The sequence below is a fragment of the Lissotriton helveticus genome, chromosome 12 (assembly GCF_964261635.1).
Source record: "Lissotriton helveticus chromosome 12, aLisHel1.1, whole genome shotgun sequence".
NCBI classification, from domain to species: Eukaryota; Metazoa; Chordata; class Amphibia; order Caudata; family Salamandridae; genus Lissotriton; species Lissotriton helveticus.
In genome coordinates, this window is record NC_136073.1 from 234,722,691 (window position 1) to 234,743,746 (window position 21,056).

Here is a 21,056-nt window from a genome sequence, read left to right on the forward strand (position 1 = left end):
TCGATGACGGACACTGGCGACAGAGACATCCGTACAGTCATTGGGCCCTTTGGATTTTCAGGAGGACAAGTCTCACTCCTGACATCTGGAGTTGGTGAAGGTCCACGAAGGTACTTGAATTGAGAAGAATTTGCTGTAATGGACTTTCCAGGACGGTGAGCAGTCACCATGTGTCCGTACCACAAGGATCATCGCTCAGCCCCAAGCTGTTCAACATCTACATGAGCCCCCTCGCGGCCATCGCACGCCAACACAACCTCAACATCATCTCCTACGCCGACGACACCCAGCTGATCCTCTCCCTCACCAACGGCCCCGCAACCGCCAGAACCAACCTACACGAAGGGATGAAAGACGTAGCAGAGTGGATGATGAACAGCCGCCTGAAACTGAACTCAGATAAGACGGAAGTCCTCATCCTGGGACATCACCCTCCGCCTGGGACGACTCCTGGTGGCCCCCTGCCCTGGGCAGCGCACCCAAACCAACGGACCTCGCACGCAACCTGGGCTTCATCCTGGACTCCTCCCTCTCGATGACCAGACAAGTCAACGCCGTCTCCTCGTCATGCTTCAACATCCCACGCATGCTACGGAAGATCTTCCGGTGGATCCCCACCGAAACCAGGAAGACGGTCACCCAGGCGCTCGTCACCAGCCGACTGGACTACAGTAACTCCCTCTACGCCGGAACCACAGCCAAACTTCAGAAAAGACTCCAGCGCATTCAGAACGCCTCAGCACGACTCATCCTGGACATCCCCCGACACAGCCACATCTCCGGACACCTGAGAGACCTGCACTGGCTCCCCGTCAGCAAAAGAATCACGTTCCGACTCCTCACCCACGCACACAAAGCTCTCCACAACCAAGGCCCCAGATACCTCAACGACCGCCTGACCTTCTACACTCCCACCCGCCAGCTACGATCGACCAGCCACGCCCTCGCCGCCGTTCCCCGCATCCGAAGAGCCACAACGGGAGGAAGATCCTTCTCCTACCTGGCGGCCAAGACGTGGAACTCACTCCCCTCCCCATCCACCTCCGCTTGACCCAAGATCACCTCACCTTCAGGAAGCAACTCAAGACCTGGTTGTTCGAGCAGTAGCGGACCCCCCCCCACCCTCCCCAAGCGCCTTGAGACCCTCCGGGTGAGTAGTGCGCTATACAAATGCTTTGATTGATTGTTTGATTGATTACTAGTCAGAACCCTCAGTGGGCCAGCATTGAAAGGAGCGTCAGACTTGCATTTCCGTTTCTGTCTGTCGATAACTTGGTCTCCTCTATTCAATACAGTGCTCTGAGCACAGCCGCGTCTATCCGCAAAGGTCTTCATTTTGCATTTGTGCCAAGAGTCAGTGGTTTGAAGTTTATCAATGTCAATAGATCTCTCAGTGGTCCATTGTGGCAATTTGTTTCCTATGGCTCTCCTAAGATTTAAGGTAGCAGGGCTATCACCCATGGTAGAATGGGGAGTTGCCCTGTATGCACAAGGTGTAGACTGAAGGACCTGTTTGAGTCCAAGCTTTTACAGCGCAACGCACTGAAGGGTCTTCTTGAGGGTGCTCATAAATGTTTCAACAACACTATTCACCTGTATTCAGAGAGGTGTGCTGTTCCGAGGCTTGACATTTAAATGAGTGAGATATTCTTTAAATTCTCGACTATTGAAAGGTGGGCCATTGTCATATTTCAAAATTAAATGAACACCCCATGTTGTAAAAATATATTTTTAGTCTCTCAGTGTCTCTGTCATGAGTAGTTGATGACAGATCTTCCCTAAAGGGGAAAACGGGAATGTTCATCAGCAATGATTAGCAGGTATCGATTGTCAAGGGGTCTAAAGAAATCAATTGCAATCTTCTCCCATGCATGCTTTGGGAGATCAGACATGCTTAACAGATGTGGGGTTGTCTTAGATGACTAACAGTTGCACAAATGACATGCATTTAAATCTTTTTCAACTCTATCATCAGACGAGGGTACCTCACTCTGTCCCGTATAGCTAGTTTCGTAGCAACAACTCCACGGTGTCCCTCACATGCCAGTTCAATAACTTGTTGTCTCAGACTCTCGGGTATGACAATTCTCGATCCTGGTAAGATGATGCCTTCTGGGGTAACTGAAAGTTCTTCTTGCACATTGTTTACTTTCTGGTATTCAAGGTCATCATGAAGAGGTCGAGTATGTTTTCGCCACGATTGGTGTGTAATAATGTCGGAGTATTAGCAAATCTTTTGGCACCCAACCCCACTGGGCTTGCATCAACAACAACCTCCATCTGCAATTTCAGGTCAAAGAATGCCATTTCAATTGCATGGTTGATTTTCTTGAAGCTGAGTTCGCATTCACTTGACCATTGAAATGGGACATTTTGGTTCATTAAGTCTCTCTAGGGGTCACTTACTGTGGCAAAGTCACGTTTATACCCTGAACAGTAACTGGCCATACCAAGAATGATCGCAGCATATTTGCATCTTGTGAGGGAGAAGTGGCTGGCAAGGCCAGTACTTTATTTGGATCGGAGTCATTCCCCCTTCAAAAAAGATATGACCAAGGAACTTAAATTTGGTTTTATGAAACTCTCACTTTTCTGTGTTTAAAGTGAGACCTGCATCAGCAAGTATCCAACACACTTGTGTAAGAGCTTTTATCATGTTTTTTTCCTGTGGCCCCAAAAACTAGTATGTGATCACTGTAATTGAAAACATTTTTGACTGGATGTATTATGCGACTAAAGACATCCAGATAAGTTCTGCAGTTGGTGACACTCCAAAACGCAGCCTTTTATATTGAAAAAAACAACATGAGTCCAAAAGATAGCAATGTACCTGCAGTTCTCTTAGAATTCCAACTAGCGATACCCTTAGCTGAAATCAAGGCGGGAAAAGACTTTAGCTCCATTCAGCTGCATAATCATGTCAGCAATGTAGAGACCTGCATGTTGTTCTCTTTTGATTGCCTTGTTTGCTTGGCACATATCAATGTAGAGGCGCAAGGTTCTTCCACTATCCTTTTTTGGCACTACCACTCTGGATAATACCCATAGTATCGGACCAGTGGATCGCTCAATGATGTGCTTTAATTGTGTCTCAAGTTTTTTCTCAACAGCCTCATGTAAATGAAATGCAATTTGACGAGGCTGTTGAACAACAGGACGGATGTCCTCATTTATGTGAGGTTGCACTTTCATGGTCTTCCTAATCCATGAAACAGGGATGGAAACTGACTCACTATCTCATGCAGGCATTAGCATTGTAGTTTACAGAACTAGCACCATCAGAAGCAGGACTGAAACTGAGTAAACATGCGCATGATGAAGTGCCTGGCAAGACATGAATTGCTGCTTGTACTTTCATCTTTTTATGTTCCACAATTGCTATGAATGAACCTTGACTTTGCAGTGACATCAAAGCAGCTGATGTATACACTTTGATTTTCAACTGACTTTAATGGGGCTCTGGAGACAGTTCATTCTACTTTTCCTTTGGCATTATGTTTATTGATGTGCCACTGTCTATGATAAAAGGTATGGAGCACCCATTCACTTTCAGTGTGATCTTAGGACAGTGTCCGAATGAATTTCGCACTTTCCCTTGTCGACCTAGCTTTGACCTGCATTCTTCCTTGCAAGAAGCTAATCCCACATGTGCAGGATGTTCAGCAGTGAACACTAATATTGCACATCCATCTTCCTTACTGTCGCTTGACAAGGACGGTGACAAAACTCTTAGACGAAGAATTTGATGACAATCGTTCAGTTTCTACATACCTCAACTCATGTTGCCAATTGGCCTTGTAGGTGTGCATAGAGCATCAAGCCTTACATGTAAAAACGCACAAACCAGGGGCTTTTGGGGTAATAATGGTCCTGCTGGACTCAACCCACCAGGTTGCCAAAAAATTTCATGAAACATTGTAACAATAGATTCTACAAATTGGAGAGTCAAAAAAAGCAAAACATAACACTGTTTGAATTAAAGAACAATTACATTCATGTGTTGAACATCTCAATACAATATTAATTTTATTAGCTTTGATTTTTGTTTTGCAAGTTCGTATCTTCATGGAGTAGGTAACACTACTTCCAAAATGTAGTACTCCTACTTTAAATGTCATGGATGTAGTATAGTCAACCAATTTCAATAGAGTCACTTTCCATTAATTTCAAGTGCAAATATTGGCTTGTTTGATATTGAATATCACACGTTTCGTGGCTTGAAGTGAACTGCTGCTTCTTCAGGGCTTGATAAAATCTCTTTACTAGCTATACCATAGGAATAGCCTTTAAAAAACTGCAAATGTTCTCTTTTATTTCCATCATCACAGTAATCCTTCCAAAACACGTAGATCATAAAAAGACTCTAGCATGTCCAGGATTGTTTTAAATAAGGCAATTTGCTTATCCCAGCAGGCCACCGTAACTGTAATGGCCTCTGATCACAGTGAGTCAGAATGAGAATGTGTGGCCCATCTCATTCATACTTCTGAGGTGGGTTGGATTGTGACCCCCTAGGTTTCCTAATCTTCAGTAACAATCTGCAAGGGTGTTCTGGTGCTGAGCAGGTGTGTGTGTCTAGCCCTGCTTGTGGTAGGTTGGATAATGGAAAAAGCCAGGTCTTCAGCTTCTTGCAGAATTCAAGAAGAGGGAAGGATGCTCTGATGTGGAATGTGATTTCGGAACATTGTAAGAGAATCTCCGTCTTCCGATCTAACTCTGTGTTTGCTTGGGATGTGTGCAAGTAAGAGTCCTATGGAGCGCAGGTGTCTAGGTGGTTGCTGGAAGAAGATGCGATTGTTCAGGTAGGTGAGGTCTGAGTAGTGTTGTGTGCAAAATATGTGTGTGAAGAGTTTGAATTGAGCGTGTTTGCATATTAAGAGCCAGTGGAGCTCGCTGAGGTGTAGTGTGATGCAAGTTATGTGTGGGAGATTGAGGATGAGTCTGGCTATAGAGTTCTAGGTGGTGTGTAGTCTTCCAGTGAGTTGCTTGTGATCTCGGCGTAAAGGGTGTTCCCATAGCCCAACCTTCTGATGTCTAGAGCGAGAGTGACCATTTTGATGGTGTTTTTTGTGAGCTATTTGAAAATGTTAAGCATCTTCAAGGTGTGGAAGCAGGATACAGTGGTGGCTTTGACCTGTGCAGTCATGTCCAATTTGCTGTTGATGATTATTCAGAGGTTCCTGATATGGGAACTGGCTGTGTGTCGAGTTCCCCTGGTCATCAGTTGGAGTCCCATGGTGACGCCTACTTGAAGAAGATCACTACTACTATCTTGTTGCTGTTTAGTTAAAGACAGTTGGCTTTCATCCAGTTAGTGTCTTCAGTCATGCAGGCAGTGAACTGGGAGAATAGGAGTTGCAGGTCATCAGCATAGTAGAAGATGTTGATGTGTACATGGATGACATTGGCCAGAAGGATCATGTATGCACTAAAGAGAGTGGAGTTCAGTGATGAACCTTGAGGCACTCTAAAGAGGAGTATGCTGGCTTTTGAGGAGTAGGGTGCCAGGCTGACTGCTTGTGTGCTATCCGTTAAGAAGGATCAGATACAGCAGAGAGAGGGTCCTTGGATACCAATCTCGTGCAGGCATCTGATAAGAATGGATTGTGAAACCATGTAAAAAGCTGCTGAGAGGTCCAGGAGAATGAGGGCTCCCATGTCTCCTCTATCAAGGATAATGCAGAAGCCATCTGTAGTGGTGATGAGTGCGGTTTCTGCATTGTGGTTCAGTCTGAATCTGGACTTTGTGGCATTGAGGAGCTAATGGTGGTTGAGGTAGTAGGTGAGGCGTCGGTAGACTAGTTTCTCTAAGACCTTTACCTTACATGGTAGGTAGTTGGAAAGTGTAGCTGGGTCACAGAATGGCTTCTTGAGCAGGGCCTGATGGTAGTTTGTTTACAGGTATCCAGGAATGTGGCTGAGTCCTTGGAGACATTAAGGATGGATGTTAGTGCTTTGTTGATCAGTAGGAGTCCCTTGGTAAAGGTGTGGTGGGCCTAGGGTCAAATGAAGCCCTCAAGTGAATGTTCTTCATGGCAACAGTGATGTTGACTGTGGGGATAACAGGCCACGAGGTTAGGGTTTGTTCATCAGTTGTGTTGGGAAATTGAGCTGTGATGATGACGGGGTCCAGTTGAGGGCAGAGGCTGCTGTATATCGAGGTGATTTTGCTACAAAAGAACAGAGCAGAAGAGCTTGTTGCAAAGATCTTGTGAGGCAGTGATGTTGCTAGAGGTTGCAGGAAGTGTGGTGAAACCTTTCATGATGGCCAAGATTTTGTTGCTGTTAGTGCTGTTGCAGATGCAATCTGAAAGACCTGTGCACTTGGTATTCTTTATCTGCTGGTGGTAGCCTCTAGGGCTGATTAGCAGAGGTCTTTATCTGCAGTGTCTTGACATCTCCATTTATGCTCCAGTTGCAGGCAGTGGCGTTTCATCAGCCTGAGTTCCTCTGCATATCAGTTGGTCTGTGACTTGACTCTTGTGTTCGGTTGCACTAAAGGGGAGCCGTGCATGCAGTGATCCAGTTGGTAAGGTTCTTGATTGCTTTCGGCCAGTGGCTGGTGTACTCACAGGGCCAACTTTAGCGCTGGTGGTGCCCGGTGTGACAATCTTTTTTGGCATCTCTCATGTCCTCCTTCTCCACGACATGCCACTCTTTGATGACAGTTCATAGATCACGATTTTATACTATGATTGTAACTTATGAACTGCAAGCAACAAAAGGCTCTCGGTGACAAAAGCAGAAACCCACTGAGTTATCCACATAAAATATAGTTTCGTAATCAGCATTGTGCATGTTCTTTGGGGCAGGCATAATACCTTCTGTGCTACTTAAGGAGTCAAAACTGCCACTTGACAAAACTCAGATCTCTCTCCAGCAAGAACATTAATCACCAGTTATCTTGACATTTTTACTGCTGTCTGAAAACTACTGGACCCACAAGGAACTCTGCAGTAGGTGCTTTTAAATCTAAGTTATTTCTAAACTGAGCACCCCTCACACCAAGTGTGGCTGCACTGCCCTAAAGCCTGCCCTGTGTGCTCGGTCCGGTGCTCAGAGAGGGTGGAAACCAACTCCTCTTCTGTGATGCTTTTCTTAATGCGGCGGGCAGTTCCTGTGGCGGTAAATCTGTGGTGGTGCGAGATGGGTATGAGGATACGGATGGTGTGGTCTGTCCAGGTCAAAGTTGCTGGGTTATTGACTGATCTTGCTGACTGAGGAAAAATCGGATCCAGTAGGTGTCTGGCGGTGTGGATGGGATTGGTAACATGCTGGGTGAGGCCGACATTTCTAAAGTTTTTTAGAAGGGCCGCAGAGCTCGGGAGGGTGCGGTTCTTGTTCTGTATTTATGCTCAATTCTTCTGTCCCAAAACAAGAATTAACACTTCGAATTTATTTGAAAGGACAGGAGTTCAGTACTCAATTTGTCCTGGTGGTTGCAGGTGCTGGGTCCAGGCACTCATTTTTAGGGACCAGGACCTATTTAATAACCTCAGACTTTGACCCAGACAAGTGAGCGAAAGACAGGAATTGGTGAAAGGACAAAGAACAACAAAATATGAAATCAGCGGCAAAGGGATGAAAAAAACTTGCAGGAGTGAGATAAAAAGACGGAAAATCTAGGGTGGTGGAGGAAAGAAGCATGAGGTGGAATCAAGACAGTGTCGCCGTAATATTCAGCAACCCCCTGCATTTGGCAGCATTGGCAACGGGCTATTAGGAAAAACTTTGGGCATCTGCACTTATTTATTTATTTAGCACAAAATAGGCACTTCGAGAGTCCAGCAGTGGAGTTTCCTCAAGTATACTGTTCCAGAGATCGAGGAAACTGCAATGGTGGATTCTCTTTCAGAATAGCATTTTCTTTGTAAATAAATACGAGGATTTGTTGTCACAACCCTATTTGAAGTCAGTCCTGAGGTCTCTGATATCCGTTTGACTTACATTTCAAATCTATTCTGGAAGTGCCTTTAAACGTATCTCTCGATCTATTGATCTATTGATTTTTTTATCAAGACAATTTATCCCTATAAACATCTGTATAAGAACAAATAAAATAATCATTTCAGTCTTTGAAAGAGTTCTATCAAATTGAAGCCAAATTGAACATAATTTGCTTTAAACAGCTGCCATTGAGTTTGCCCTTCATTTCCACCAAACCGTACTTTCCCCATCCACGGGAAATATGTTCTGCTTAACACATCCATCTTTATAACCTCTCCACCTCATCTTCTAACCCCTCCCTCACACCCCACTAGCTGCACTTACCCTCATCTTGCTGGTGAGAGAATGATGTCACTGGAACGGAGCTTGTTTCTGTGTCTGATCCTCCAGCCGCTGCCAGCATTGGCTGCAGAAACACAAGGAACATGAGATATAGAACATGAAAGAAGACATTATTTATGTGGCAATGGAATGCTCCAAAAAACTAAACAATACATGCAAATAATGCACCATCACACAGAAGTTGAACTTATTCACTAAAACAGATATCAGTAAAAAATACTGGCTTGACAAGGACTAGTCGCCAGAACAAATGCAAATCAACCAAAGGCAAGCACGGCAACCAAGAAGTTCGAGGCAAGAGGAAGAAAAATGAGATAGAGGCAAAAGCAATGAAATAGTAAAGCAGGGACATATATATATATAAAAAAAGACACCAAAAAGACAGAGATAAAGACAATGAGTAAGGCGAAAGAAAACACAAATTTACTATATGCAAGGACAAACAATGAAGACAATATAAACAGTGTGCAGAAAGCTATCCAAGAGGAAAAACCAGGCAAGAACACAAAATGCAACACAGACTCCTACTAACCAGTCAATAGAGACATGAGCAAATACCAAGAGAAAAACAAGCACTGGCGTTGCCAATAGGTCTCGTAGAATGCAGTGCATCCTTCTTGCTCTAGTAGGGCGATTGGGTGGCTGTTGGTAATTAGAGAGTGGCGGGAGGGAAGCCGGATGGGGGCAGGAGAGCTGAGATAGCGTGTTAGGGGAGGAGAAGCCGCAGAGCGCACGCTGGGCGAAGCCCTTTGATGTGCTGTGCGGCCGTGAATGCCAGCGTGTTCGGGGAGGAGAAGCCGCAGAGCGCACGCTGGGCGAAGCCCTTTGATGTGCTGTGCGGCCGTGAATGCGCGTGCTTGTTTGCTCACGTGATTCACGTGAACTTAAAGAAAACCGCACGAACGAAACCCTTGGTTTCGCGATTTTTTTGAGCACTTGAATTCTCGCTCCCTCAATGCGCTTGTGCGCATTGATAGGTCACGAGACCTAACCAAGAAGCCACGTGCAAAAGGACGCAAGAAAAAGTAAGAGGTACAAGCAAAAAAGAAAGCTATTAGGCAACAGTGAAACATAACAGGAAAAAAATAACTAACAAGATAAAAGAGCACAAACAGGGGTAAAGGCAAGCACACAAACGAGATATCTTTAACCTTGTTCAATAGGACAGAAATCATGTCAGATTTGACACACATGTGGCATAAACCAAGAGAAAGACAAGAGCTAAAGGCAAGAGAATGGCAAGAACACAAAACAGTAAAACAGATGCAAGAACAACAAAATATCAAGTTAGAGGCAGGAGCACAAACTAATTAGCCAGAGGCAACAGCAAATTCAAAACCAAAGAGGAAAAGGAAAAAAGAAACAGAGGTTGGAGATAAAAAGGCATGGTGTCAGAGGCAACACCAAATACTAACACAATGAAGACATGAGCGAAACCAATGTGAAAGGGGCAAGATACAAGAAAAAAACTAAAATGGTAGAGGCAGGAGCACAGGTCAAATTGATATAGATGAGGGCAACAGATGAGACCAAAGCAGGAACAAAAACCAAACGTGATCCATACAAGAACTCTAATCTGATAAAGGAAACAAAATAAAAAGACAGAAACAAAAATAGACACATATGAGACAGAGGAAAAACAAAAACTCAACATAAAATACATAAAGAAATAGAACAAAAAATAAAAACAACCAATAAGGGTAACAACTAAAGCAGCAAGACAAATGCAATAGCAAGCACAAATGTCATAAAGGCAAGAACAAAGATTGAAAAAAAAAAAGAAAGAGGAAAGAGCAAATACTAGGGGAATACAAACAATAGCAACAAAGAATTAGCCATAGGCAAAAGCAAAGGCAAGAGCAAAAATAGAGCTTTCAAGAAAAAGGAGGAAAAAGACCAGAGCAAAAATTCAAGGTAACTTAGGCAAAACCATATACTGAGGCAATAGATAGAAAACAGACAAGAAACCCAACTGATCGAGATGTAAGCATAAAGCAGCAAAACAGACGTGATGGGGGGAAAAAGCTACAAACAAGGAAGTAGAAGCAAGAGAACGAGGTAAATAAATAGAGGCAGAACGAGGCAGGGAACGCAATTAACTGCTAGAGGCAAGAGACAAATCCAATATGATCTAGAAAATGAGGCAGAGACAAAAACCGAACCCCATACGCTAAAACCAGAAAACAAGGGCAAAAAGGCAATAAAACACAACAGAAGAAACAAGAAAGAGAAGTGAGAGAGAAGCAACCAGACAACTAAAAGATACAGAAAGAAGAGCAAAAACACACACAAAGGCACAGACGTTAAAGTATCATGAAGATAATTTAACCAGGAGTTAAAGATAAGAGCCAATCAAATAATACAGAAGCAAGATAGAAATGAATTGGAAAAAGTCAGAGATAAAGGCAAAAGCAAACCGTTAGACAGAGAAAAAGCAAAAACAAGTAGATAAGAGCAATGATCAAACAGGGAGATTAACGAAAGTGAAGGTGCAAAATACAGGGACATACAGGAAAGATAAAACATCTAAGAGATAACGTGCAAATAACGAACTACTAGCGCATATAAACAAAAAACAAAATCAAAGAGATTTAGAAGATATTTAAGGTAATCTTTTAAATGAAAATCCAGGGTGATAAACCAAAGACCGGCAGAACAGAAACGTAGTAAAATGAATAAATTAAAGACAAAGAAGATGCATACAAGGAAATTATAGCAATTAATAAAACAAAGATGGAGAACATAAAATGAACAAAAAGTTTGAAGCTAGAATAATACCCCAGAGCAACAGAGGACACACAACTCAGCAAGGTCAAAACGGGAGATGGCTATAACAGTGAGAACAAAGAAATAATGGTAAAAGTAAAGTACACGGATGATCTTGTAAAAAAAAAAATCACAAGGAAACAGTGGTAAAGGAGGTGGGGCAAGGCAAGTGTGCAAGCAATAAAGACACAAACTAAACAAGATAGAATGGAGAAGAACAAACATAGAAAGGATGGATGCAAAAAAAACTCCTAGATAGTGACCGACTATTAAAAAAACAATTTACACTCATAAGTTAAGAATATAGGATTTTAAAAGTGAGATAACCAAAAAGAATTGAAAGGAGGAGATAGTCGCTAGAAAAAAGCAAACAATATAAAGTGCAAGTGTAAAAACGTGTAAGAGGCATGATCACAAGAGAACATAGACCCACCATGTATAGTTAGTTCATACTATAAGTCTCTTAAGTAGCACCATATAATGTGGTGTAGGCACCGTCTCATAAGGCACTACCAGAAACCTCCTAAAGTTTCATGTAACAAGGCCAAAAGTGCAAGCAAGCTTCTCCTGTGCACACTGCTCTAGCTTCTTCAGGTGGCAGTTTCCTTGGAAAACACAAACCGACAGGAATCCATGAAGGACAAAATCTCCGTTCTTGAGGAAATACTGGTACTGGACGCAAGCAGTGATATTCTGAGTCTTATGAAATACCACACTCCATACATTTTTCCCTGTACAGAATTAACCAGTGATGTACGGTAACATTTTCTAAGGCGACAAAAAGGGGCCAGAAAGTTGTGTGCCAATTGGATACATAAATTCTGATTATGCAAATTATCTCTTATTCCAGCAGGACGCTTAATTACAGGGTAGCCCCACCCGGAGGAAATACATAGAGTTTTGTCATTTCCCTGGGCAGTATTACCGCTCGGTACACATATTGATGAGTTGACGTAAACAGAGGGAGATGAAGGAATAAACAGCGCTATATAAAACTCTTTAAATAAAGAGTAAAGAGGTGTTGCATTGTCAAGTACTTGATCTTGTTCTTGGGTGGAGCTTCTCCATTCCCAAGGTGTATGGAAATTAGGATGCAGAAAATAGGAAGAGAATGGCAGGAGCAACCAACAGTACACACTCATGGACACAACTTTATGATATCTGCCACTCCGAATGAGTTTCTGCAGGGGAAGAGGTGCCAACAGTGCCTTTACGGTACAATGTAGGCCAGGGAACCATCCTTGCACCTTCCCGAACAGTGGTTGAAGCTCTCTTAAATAGGGCAGTGTGGGCATGCATTCCTTGCACGGGAAGGCCGCATTCAAGGAGTAGCATTTAAACAATCAGCGAGCAACACCAGGGTGCAATGGACGAAATGAAGTCTTTCTTCAATGGTATTCTCCCCATCTGATGGGAGCAGAGAGTCTGGAAGATGCCCTAGCACTGCATGGACAGCCAATAGAAAACATTAAAGCTACTTGGATGTCAGTAGGATCTCCTCTGCCACAGCAGCACTGTGTGTAGAAAAGAAAGTATAACATCTTGACTCATATGGAATTCCCAGGTAATGCTGGAATACAAAAAGGGCTATTCGCCATCCTGTCCATGTTAAAGACCATCCCTGAGGTATCGGACGGCTTCATTGCAAAAAGGGATTGTCTTTTTTGAAGAATTTCCATAGTATTAAAAAAGCTAACAAGTAGCCCTCAAGTACAGAGTACTTACAATATCCAATTAGAAGTCCAGCCTCCATGAGACATGGAAGGGAATGTTAGTAACTGGGCAGGATATGGTTTTTCCACAGCACAGTTCAAGTAAAAAGAAAGAGAAAACAGTTTCATCTGCACTACGTCCAAGGACCAGTTCCACTCTAAGAATGATGCCTCCCACCTCAGCTACAGAGACACTAATAAAACAAGGTAATCTGCTGATACAATGCTAGCCATTGGATAACATATGATTTACAATAGTAGCGAGTACTCCTGTGTAGTCCTGCACTCAACATCCATACTCCAAAGTGTTAGACTAGTGCATACACTGTGGTTACAGCTACCACAGGACCCAATCCTGTCTGTAGGGCAGAATATGTACAATGTTCATGAAATTAGTGCACACATAGTAATATTGCGAATAGTCCTACTATCCAGGCACTGCATATTTTTCATGTGTATCATTATACTCACTGATGAAAGGCACTAGGGTTTCAAAATTCATACTTCCATATTTGGACCAAGTAATTATTAAAGTTGAATTATTTAAGCTGTATTTATGACATTCACTAAAGAAACCCAAATATGTCTCAATACATGACAATATGAAAAAATAAATCCGTTGGGAGACCACATCGAGAAACACAAAGATTTGGGTCATCTTAGTCAAGAAAAGTTGTGCACCGAAGAACTCTCTTCAAGTGGAAGACCGCAGTTATCACTAGGTATAATGGCCACCGAGGTATGCACGGCGGGTGGGCATATGGATGAGAGTCTCGATTTGGTGGGTGTATGCGGAAGGAGCAAACACAGGCCTTGATGGAGTCAACATCTGGAGCGGTACAGCACCTTGCGCTTGAAAGACAGGCATCAGTGAGATGAACAGACTGTGGAGGTGAAAACATGTTCAGGCGATGGGCTGGAGAGGCAGGGAGTGGAAGGGTGATGCACATGCAGCGCTGGTGCCTACCATCTGGTGACATCACAACCACACTTTCAGCACTGAGAGAGGTGAACCCAACAGCATTACAAATGCAAGACTGAAAATTAAAGTGGTCAAGTTTACAGTGGCAAAGACATAGTTAGCAACAATGGTGAACAAAGAAGAAATCAAAGCAAAAGAAAGGAACAAAAGGCAACAGTGAATTAACAGTGTAAAGCAAGACAAAAGACAAAAGACAAAAGACAAAAAGACAAATGTGACAAAGTTACACTCTACTGCAACACATCATTAGTTTTGGCCAGAAACAAATGCAACACCACAGAGACAAAACAATGTAATTGAGCAAATGCACTTAGAACCAATACTGTTTCACCTTTGAATGGCGCTTTATGTGCAGGGTTGTGATCCGAATGAGAGCATCCTTCAAACTGTCTGCAGGGAATGCATTTGGAGCTATATCTTCAGCAGGCTCCTGCCAATGTACACTAAATACTGCTGTTCTCATGGTAGAGAGCGCCCATGTCACATGTAAGGAGGTACCAAGGGTTGTGCTACAGACCTGTGAGAAAGGACGGCTCTTGAGCTGAGCATCTGCCCATGTCCTTTGTAGGTGACTTCAAAGACAATGATCGCCCAGAACCCAATGCACAAAGGAAAAGAGAAGCTAGAACTCAGGGAAAACTAAAATATTTAGTCTTCTCAGCTTCCCTCCAGACAGGGGACATTGGGTTTGTGTGTTCCATGCTGTCATGTAAGGTGTGGAAAGAGGGGGTTCCTGAAATAGTCGCATATGCAGCAGGATATCAAGCCAGGCAGTGACTGCTCTATCTAGTACAGGGTTATAATTTAATCAAGGTTACAAGACGACTCCATGTCGTCAGGGGGGCCACTGTATTCCACTCTGTTTTGTTCCTTCTAGCGCTAATTTAGAGTTTCTCTCCTGCTTCTTCATTTGAGGTGTAACAAGGTTCTTCAATTAATTTGGGTTTTAAAATGAATGGTCAAGAATGCTTAGGCCTTCTGAGGACTTGGAGTCATAAGGTAATTTTAATTACTGTGCCTCCAGCATTGTCATGCTTTACTCTTCCAACTGTGTGTTAATTAAATTTAGTAATCCCTGTGTCTTGGAGTTTTTTCAGAGCTGTGTGTGGGAGGGCAATGTTTTGGGATTTGGTAGGGAATTAGAAAAGACATTAAGGGTCATTACCTAGCCAGGAATAAGCTTAGTAAACCATGTCCTTAGGGCAGTGGGATTTGAGTGGGTGTGTTGTGGTGTGTGTTGGGATGTGCATGTGTGTGTCTCTCGCTCTCTCTGTCCGTCTGTAATCAACCATGTGCCTTGATTGGAATTCTAGCACGTAAATTATTATTTTGCCACCATATTATGCTTTTGTGGTAGGACAAGTGGCTTTGCTTGCTGGTGGCACAAAGGACTTCAGTCCAAAATGTAATTACTTAAGACTGGGACTGAAAACAGACCCAAGGGAGGCTTATTGCTCTCTCCACCCCCCTTTGCTCACCTTGCGCTCCTCTGCCAGGCTGTCCCTGGTCTTGGCCCAGCCCTCCGGATCAGTGAGCTCCACCTTGTCCCCTGCCAGTCTCCGCTTCACAGCCTTTCCCTTTTAAATTGCGATACAAACAGAGCCAGCCTAAGATATTATACACATACCAATAGCCACATATAGAAAGTGAAGCAATCTATTTGATCACATTGCACACAACTGTAGGTATCAACACAAAAGAAGTTCTTTTTGCTAAGGTATTTAATTAATTTTACAAAAGTGAAGATACCAAACCCTTACGATATGAGAGGTAAAAGTTATGTGAAATAAACAGCCACAATAGCACCAAGATGAATGCATCACACCTCCTCCATGAGGTCCTCAAGATAATCCACACAATACTAGGTGAGGGCATAAACGCAAACTGCTGAACTGACACTTACAAGAAGCGACAATAGCAAATACTGGCAGAATTCATGGAACAAGAGCAATGGGATTTAATTTGGGCAGTAATGGCGGACAACATTGAACACTCAGTATGTCCTTCAATCCCGGTATGTTGTCTACAGACGCAAGAGTCTTTAATGACATATTATCGATATAGAAAGACCATTCAGGAATGGAGGCCAATATGGGGTGTAGGAAGGCAAACTTTGCACCCCCTTCTGTGAGGGGGAAAGAGGGATCATCAGAACTCCTCCTTGTTCGAACCCTTTATTCCAACACATTTGAGCTCCAGGATGTATATTTCAAAGCAAGAGCATTCAGGGGACACCAGTGTCATTGCTGTAAGTAGCATTGACCTTAGTGCAATTGGGCGTACATTCCATAGCCTGACTGTTTACATGGTGCACTCACTGCACCCCCTCTTCTATACATTTACTTTAGCAGAGTCGGACATGCCTTATATAGTTACATTTTTCATAGGGGCTCACATCTCGATCTCCTTGTAGCTACTCGACTCAGGGCTGTAATGTACATGCCTACAGCTCCTCCAGTCCAGTGTACCCCTCCCTCCAGGAGGAACCAGCCAGGAGTTCTTTCCATGGATCCAGCCAGTGTCCCCAATTCACAATAATGCCTTTACTAAAACTGACATTATTTTGAGAGGGCATCGCTTAGGGTGAACAGTTATGCAGTGGGTGATTAAAATCGAAAGGGTCCCTCAAAAAATGCTCAGGGGTCATCTTTATTAAGCGTCAACTCCATTGCAGTGGGAGATCAAGACATATATTTCGTAGCTAGATTTATTCTATATTGGCCCTTGAAAGAATGTCCAGCGAGTTGGATAGAGACCTGGATGTATACGACACAGAGAGAGTACTAAGAGAACCCATTCTCCAACGTCCTGTTTTCTAGAAATTCTTTAGCATTGCTCCTAGATTTAAATTTCATAGAAACAATATTCCAGATCAACATTTTCTCTACCTTGCTCTGCCACATCATCTTAGAAGGTCTACTTGCCATAACCTGGTTCTTCGGGGGCAACACCTTGTGTCTTCTCTTGCAACACTACTTAGGACTTGCTAGGAATCCTCTGCTGATGAATGATCAGCATTCCATAGTCAAGTGCATACCTTTATTTTATTTTATTTTTTTATTTAAGAAGTTTTCTATAGCGCTGGCCTGACCCCGGGGTATCGAAGCGCTTTACAGTAGGTACATAACAGATAATCAGCAGATACAAAATAGAAGAGCGACATATTAACAGAAGAACGCAAAAATAAAGACCAACACATTATAGTGCAGGAAAGTTTTTTGACTTCAGGATTCTTCAGAGTCTCAGAGCTGGAGCAGAGCTCGATGTCCGCTAGCTGCCTCGAGCTATCCACTCCCTAGGGAGCGGTTGAAGAACAGGGTTTTGAGTTGGCTTTTGAATTCTACAAAGGAGGGAATGTTTCTGATGTGAGGGGGAATGGAGTTCCAGATTTTGGGAGCGCTTCCGGTGAAGGATCGGTCATCAGTTTTTTTTCTTCTAGTTTTTGGTGGGATGAGTAGGGGGGAGTTTGAACTTCTCAGGTTCCTGGTCTGGCCGGCTTTTTTGAGTTTTTTTGCCAGGTAATCGGGTTTGCCGGTGTGAAGGGCTTTATGGGTGAGGCAGGCTGTTCTGAAGCTAATCCGCATTTCGACTGGAAGCCACTTAAGTTCCTTAAGTGAAGGGGAAATATAGCTCCTCACATCACTCACCAGCAGTAATGTCAAAGTGCTGCAGACCACACCTGTTGTCTTCAAAGAAGGCATTTAATAGACACTCTCCTTTCTGCATGCTCTCATAGCAGAAGTTCTGCATTCATCCACAAGACATCCTCCATATTTTGTATCAGAATCAACTATAAGACAATCAACAGAATCCCCTGGGCATGAAAAGGCAACACACCCCCCAGTAGTCGAAATGGGACCCAACGTCACTCTCTTACTGCGCAAAGGAAGTCCTGTAGACTAGCACTTGCTTTTTGAGCCCATCCTTGCCTGGGTTTGACATTCCTGATCTTGGCTCAGCATGTGCCATATATAATCTTGGCTCTTTAACACTTGACTTTATCGTCCTGCATTTTAGATGCAGGGAGTCAGAGGAAGCTATTAACCTATGGCTATTGGGTAGAATCTTCAGAAGGTGAAGCAAATGCTTTCACCCAGTACCAACACACTAGAGCCTTGCTATTCCAATGTGTAATTCATTTTCAGATTTTGTTCCTTATCAATAGAGGTTCTGGTCTCACAGTTACCTTATTAGCTTGTGAGCAGCATCTGCATGTTTACATTGGTAAAAGTAAATTTAAGACAAAGAAAGTGCAGAATGGAAATGTCAAGGCTTTGCACACCAAGCCAGACATTTCTATAAAATACAAGAAAAAGTAGTGAGTAACATTCAACACGTGAAGCTAAAATCCTAATTTCACAAGCGTGGAAACAAACACAGTGAAAAGAGTTGGCACAAATTTTAGAGCAGCAAAGAAATTGAAACAATGACGTCTATGAAATGACGGGGTTGTAGGAAGGGCCCGATGGTCATACAGACATACCTCTACCTGAGTTTCAGGCTCCCGTCTCTTGAGCTTCACTAAAGAGGCCACCGTGAAATAAAGCAGCAATAGAATCCCAGGATTCACGTAGACCGGCCAGTCATGGTCAACGTTGAGGACCAGGTCTTCTTGGCTGGTGCAGTTTGAGTGCAAAATGATGTTCTTCAAACCAAACAACCTATGTAAAAAATAACAGTTTGTTACCTCCAGGGCTCTTGAATTATGGCATGTAATCTTTAAACATTTTCCAGCGGTGTTCACACATTTATTGTTTTTAAATCATCTTTACCATTTCTTTTGTAGATATTCGTGCACCCACTAAAGCAGACTATAACCTACCTCGTGCAAATTTATGGGATTATTTAGAATTTGGAGGATGCAGGCTAGCTGCTAAAAATCATTGCAGCCCTATTTCAAGTGAGTGCCTGGATATAAAATCTAAAATAAGGCAGACAGCACATCCGCCAATGTTTGGTGGATGTCACGCATCCACCAAACACTAAAGAACGCCCGCAAACAGCACAAAAAGATCTTTAAATAAAGTTTTCGATTTAGAAATTATTCCCAAATAGTAATGGTATCGAAAAGGAAGGTCTTTTAGAAGCATCAACTCGGTGGGAGATCTAGGGCGTAAATCCAACTGGGTGGAGTGAATCGAACACTCCCAGAGAGGCGCTAGAAAACACACATCCACCAAGGAGGAGGCACAGGACCTAGGATCTAATGAAGTGTACACCTACTGAGGACCTTAGATGGTGTGAAACTTGAAATAAGGTGGTCCAGAGTCCCCATATTTCAATATTATCCCACATGTACTTTGTTATTTTTCAAAGTTTTTAGAAATTTGTGGAAGGAAGATGGAGAGGCCTACAAAGTCCAGTTCTCACCACCACACCATTATTGTGCCACTTATGTTGACCAGTTACCGAACCTGTAATCGTGCCCCGCCAGCTACTGTGCAAGTAATCATGTCTCATCTCTTCACAGAGTTACTCGCTGATTATGTAACTGCATAAACATGTTCTCAGCTCGATTGCGCCAGTAATCATGCATGATCACTATTGTGACAGTAACTATGAACTGGTCTTTTATGCAAGTGACCACGTAAGAATTTGCCAGTACGGATACACAATAGTAATTATGTCCAGCAGTTGTGTCCTCATCAACCCTTCTTTAATGAAAGCAGGATGCTGAGTATAAACAGGGTTCTCTTTTTTGCCTCCAGAAACACACATTACAGACTTTTTTTTTATATATAGGTGCTTCTGTATCAGTGGTTAGTTTGTAAAACAAATAAGTGCCGTGCTCTCGTTCTGAGGCAGCTTTCACTATCTTATTTCTCCTGTTAGCGCCACCTAAAAGAGAACCAACTACTAACCATGAAAATATAATATATAATATATATATAATATAATATAATATATATAATATAATAATCCACATTTGGGGGGAGGATGTGGTGTAATGGACCGAGCTACCGACCTCAGACCTGGGGAACCAGTTTCGAGTCTCGCCGTCGACTCAACATTCTGTGATTTTGGGCAAATCACTTAATCTCTTCGTAAATGAATGTGTCCTTAACTGGTGCTCATGAAAAGAGATGGTGATTAAGTACTGGTACTGAGCACCAGAAACCACTGGCTCAAATTAAGCACTGATTTCAACCATCTAAATTAAAAACCCAAGGCCCAGTTAAAACTGCAGCAAATACTGGAACAATGATGACAGCCACGGCAAAGCTGCGATTACTGACTGAGGGGCAAACTGCAGACTCATCACCGACCTGTTCAAGAAAATACTTATTCACAATAGTTTGTAGAAGTATCAGATTTGGAGGAAATGTGGGATTAGTGATTGTACATTGGAGCACTGGCAAAGCCAATAGGCCCGGCTTGCATTTTGAGTGTGAACTAAACCATTAGCAACCATGCTGGAGTGAAAAAACTAAATACATCGCTTTCTCTTCGCAATGCATCTAGGCGATAAATGTACGTTTATGATGTACAACAGTCCCCCATTCCCTGCAATGCAAGCACTGCATAAGAGGCGGAATGGCACAACAAACAGGCAGTAAGTAGCAAGAGGTGAAAGACAAATATTCCTCTGGGAGGAGCCAGTGCTATGTTTATTTGGAAGCATTAGTAACCAGAACTCTAGCAGACATCTGTGCTTTCTTCCCAGTCCTTAATATGAGACACCCACTTTACAGCAGTTTTCCGTGCATCTTTATGCTAATTTTGGAGAAATGCTGACACTGTTTGGCCTTGAGCTATAGTAAACATTAAATGTTCGCTACGTCGACATGTTTTAATGAAAGGAGTCAACCACTGTGTTTGGCTAGTGTCAAATCACCATTGAAAAACAGTTTTGCCACTGTGAGAAGAACAGCCGCTGAGTGCCTCCTGTGTGCACTAAAAGGATGCTGGCTCTTGGCTACATCTATCTGTTTGGAGCAAGGAATCATTAAATTCAGCTATTCATTGCCATTGCTCGCAACCTAGAAAAGGTGCTTGGTTCACCTTCCACCATCTGAAGACCAGCGGCAGCTCTTCCGCCTTGGCGGAGGAGCGTCAACCGCCCACCAGCACCCTCAAAAACTTGAAAAATAAAATGATAATAAAACAGGTTTTAAACCCTTTTTATTATCGTTTTACTTTTCTTCTAACTAAGTGTACCAGGTCTTGGGGGCCGGACTAGGGAGATGACAGGCACTGAGGGGGAGTGGTATGCACTGCCTTCAGTGCGCATGCCTGTTTGGCCAGCAGTCTCAGGACAGCTAAACTGACATGCGCACTGAAGCGGTCTCCAACCCAAGCTGTGTTGC

General features: G+C 43.1%; 1 protein-coding gene across 4 annotated transcripts in view; it reads right to left on the reverse strand.

Annotated features, from left to right (window-relative positions):
• PIEZO1 (piezo type mechanosensitive ion channel component 1 (Er blood group)) overlaps positions 1 to 21,056 on the reverse strand; it is an 859,941-nt gene that overhangs the window by 276,923 nt on the left and 561,962 nt on the right. For 2 of the 4 annotated variants that reach the window (XM_078670082.1, XM_078670081.1), the window contains exons 9-11: positions 18,233 to 18,410; positions 15,228 to 15,326; positions 8,272 to 8,353 (exon numbers count right to left, since the gene is read on the reverse strand). In XM_078670082.1, the coding sequence (XP_078526208.1) occupies positions 8,272 to 8,353; positions 15,228 to 15,326; positions 18,233 to 18,410 (359 nt within the window). The remainder of the gene's footprint in view (positions 1 to 8,271; positions 8,354 to 15,227; positions 15,327 to 18,232; positions 18,411 to 21,056) is intronic. The other 2 variants (XM_078670084.1, XM_078670083.1) reach the window with 1 other exon arrangement.